Source organism: Lolium perenne, chromosome 3 (genome assembly GCF_019359855.2).
Source record: "Lolium perenne isolate Kyuss_39 chromosome 3, Kyuss_2.0, whole genome shotgun sequence".
Taxonomy (NCBI): Eukaryota; Viridiplantae; Streptophyta; class Magnoliopsida; order Poales; family Poaceae; genus Lolium; species Lolium perenne.
In genome coordinates this window covers 101,812,823-101,815,705 of record NC_067246.2, presented here as the reverse complement: position 1 = coordinate 101,815,705, position 2,883 = coordinate 101,812,823, and the positions used below count along the sequence as shown (strand labels likewise).

The 2,883-nt window shown below is 40.6% G+C and overlaps 1 protein-coding gene across 1 annotated transcript; it reads right to left on the bottom strand.

Moving 5' to 3' along the window:
* Positions 1-783: 783 nt before the first annotated feature.
* LOC127338315 (uncharacterized) lies at positions 784-1,775 on the bottom strand. The gene is made up of 2 exons (XM_051364486.1): positions 1,421-1,775; positions 784-1,316 (listed from the first exon to the last, which is right to left on the bottom strand). Exons 1-2 carry the CDS (start codon positions 1,710-1,712, stop codon positions 904-906), a joined length of 705 nt encoding a protein of 234 aa, XP_051220446.1. The 5' UTR covers positions 1,713-1,775; the 3' UTR covers positions 784-903.
* Between the last annotated feature and the right edge of the window lie 1,108 nt (positions 1,776-2,883).

Below are 2,883 nucleotides of genomic sequence, written 5' to 3'. Positions count from 1 at the left end.
CCGGCGACCAGCGGAAACGGCGGAGCAGCGGCAAGCAGCGAGCGGCATCGGAGCATGCTGCAGAGTGCAGACCAGAAAGCCACTCGCAGGTGTTGTCTTATTCCCCTGGTCCCTAAATTTCTATTTTCCTAAGATTCGCATCGCATGCCTGCCTATTTGGTTTTTTTTTTTTAATCTAGGAGATTTCTGCCAGGACGCCTGCATTAGTGTAGTGTGCAGGTCTCTAACAGATTAGCATACTTGTACCTAGCAAGTAGCAATATCAGTACCAATGTACCATTATATTAGTTGTTTGCAAGCATTGTATACCAGCCTATTTTTCTTTAATTGACTGATTTCCTGTAAACACCTAGATTATACTAGTAGATAATATTTCTTAGATGCAAGTTTTTAATTAACTATTTTTCTATTATGTAGATGAAGAAGAAGGGTGCTGCTAGCAGTAGCCTATTTATATTGTGGGAAAAAGCATCAAACGCAAAGAAGACAGATGCAAAGTTATACTGTAATATCATCAATTCTTCACCCAAGAGTCAAAAGGTACTGCCTAAATGCAAATTTATTGCTGTAGTATTGACAATTATTATGGATTTGTGGTCTTAAGTATTGTGTACTGTTACTTGAACAATTGTCATAGTACTACTGAAAATATAGTCCTACTGAAATTGATGCTATGTGTCTTATATATAGTGGTTGTTTTTGTTCTCAAATTTCTTGGAGAGATTTTTTTTTTTTTGGCAATGAATACACTATCTCCAATTCCTGGAGCCGCCACTGCTTGATTGTACTTGGTCTCTCATTAATCTCATTAAGAATAAAATCTAAAATGCATTTATTTGCGGAGAAAAAGGAAACTAACATACTCTGGGAGCCTATAAATGAAGCATGACATTTGCACTTTATCTAGATTTCAGGTGATTTTGTCATTTTAACAGGTTTTACTGTTCTTGGGGCCGGAGAGTTCACCTCTTCTAGAATCCCATCATCATTGATGAAGGCCGTAACCTCACCGTTCTTATTGAAGATCACATGACTGCTCTTATACACTGAGCGAGGGGGCAACGGAACCCGACGGAAAAAAAACTCATGATCCAACTTATCAGAGAGGTGATTGAGTCCCTTGATGTAGCTCATGCCAGACTTATTGAACTCGTAAATGTGTCGTGCCTTCGTCTTGAAACAATCGAACCGTCGCCTCATCTCGTCATGGCTACGCGCCACTTTGTGGAAGCTACACCACCGCTCATACAGAGCCCACAGGGATTCTTCCGATACGAGGTCCCTTTCGTCGTAGTTGAAAATGGTAGCCGGGTCACCTAGTATGTGACAAAATTGTACCCAATTTCATTCAAAGCTTGGTAGCCTTGAAAAAAAATTTGTGTGCAAGCATGACTCGCAAGATCTAGGATTGGTTGATTACCTGGGTAAGGGTCGTCGTAGTCATCCTCGAGATCCTCAGGCTCCGCGCCCACAGGCAAACGGGTATAACGCCCGGTTGAGTCCTCACCGGCGGGGAGATTCGCGAGGCCGCGGCGTAGGAAGCGAGGATCCAAGGGGCTGCCGGCGGCGCCGGCGGCGCATGCAAATAACGGACGCGTCCAGATGGTGAAGATAGTATCTCCAGCGAGGCGTTGGCGGAGGCGGAGGCGGTGGCGGAATTGGCGAAGAGCAAAGCGAGTGGCCAGCGAGAGTTTAGATGTGACGGATGCCATAGCAGATCGTCGGAGACTCGGAGGAGGTTTTGCATCTTTTCTCCACGGAAGGGGTTGATGATTACTGCTTTGGGTCGCAATTGCATCTTTTCTCCACGGAGGAGGTTTTGCATCTTTTCTCACAGCGATCGGGCATGGCCCAGCCCATCTTCTTCTCTTTTCGTTTTTTTTTTCTCTTCCCTGTACCTTTTCCTTTTTCGTATTTCTGTTCCTTTTACTGTTTTATTTTTCTTTGTTTTATATTTGTTAAAATATTTATAAAGAAAGAACTTTTTAAAAATAAAAAATTATATCATAATTTTTTAAATCTGAGATTTTTTTTTACTTTGTGAATTTTTTTAAATTGAAACCATTTTACCTGATGAATATTTTAAAATCTGTATTTCTTACTTGGTGAACATTTTTAAAAAATTGAACCTTTCTTCTAGTAAACTATTTTAAAACTTTCAACTTTTTACCTGGTTTAAATTTTAAACCGTTTCTTACTCAACACTTTCTAAAATCTAAAACTTTTTACCAAATGAAAATTCAAAAATTTTAACCTTTTTTCCTTGTGATGTATTTTAAAAATATGAAACTTTATTAATAGTGTGGACCATTTTATTTATAGTGCATTTTTTTTTGCGGGAGATTTATAGTGCATGTTGGTGTTGGGTCGTTGCTCACTTTGAAGCGCAGTGGCTAGTTTTTTTTTGAGGGAACATAGCTTTCTTTAATATTCAATCACAAGGGGTACGAGGTTTATATCGGGAGAATTAAGGAGCCACAAACGGCGACCTTCGAGCAAGTTTAGAGAGCTACGAGCCAGATTATGAGATGCTCTACCTTCGTGGATGAAGCAAACATCCGTCAAGTTTACACTTCTATTTTTTATTTCCTTGCAGTCTGTTGACCTATAGATCAGCAGCCAACGTTAAGCCTTCTTGATATGCTATTGCTTCCAGGATAGTTGGATCATTAATTCCAGGGCATGCCAGAGCAGACGAACACAAAGATGAACCGTCTGACTTTCTGCAGATAACTGCTACAATGCCTCTGTTATCCACACTTGAAACAATAGCATCTACATTAATCTTCGCTTGATTAGCATTAGGAGGGGATCCATCCGGGAGGAGCTTGCCGAGGTGCTCGGTTATGAATTACCGTGGTGGAGTAGCAACTAAATTTTATC

Excerpts from the sequence above, each read along its gene's own strand:
- LOC127338315 (XM_051364486.1), bottom strand. The coding sequence starts at position 1,712 with ATGGCATCCGTCACATCTAAACTCTCGCTGGCCACTCGCTTTGCTCTT. Across the intron at positions 1,317-1,420 it reads CTACGACGACCCTTACCCAG|GTGACCCGGCTACCATTTTC; the intron begins GTAATCAACCAA and ends GTCACATACTAG.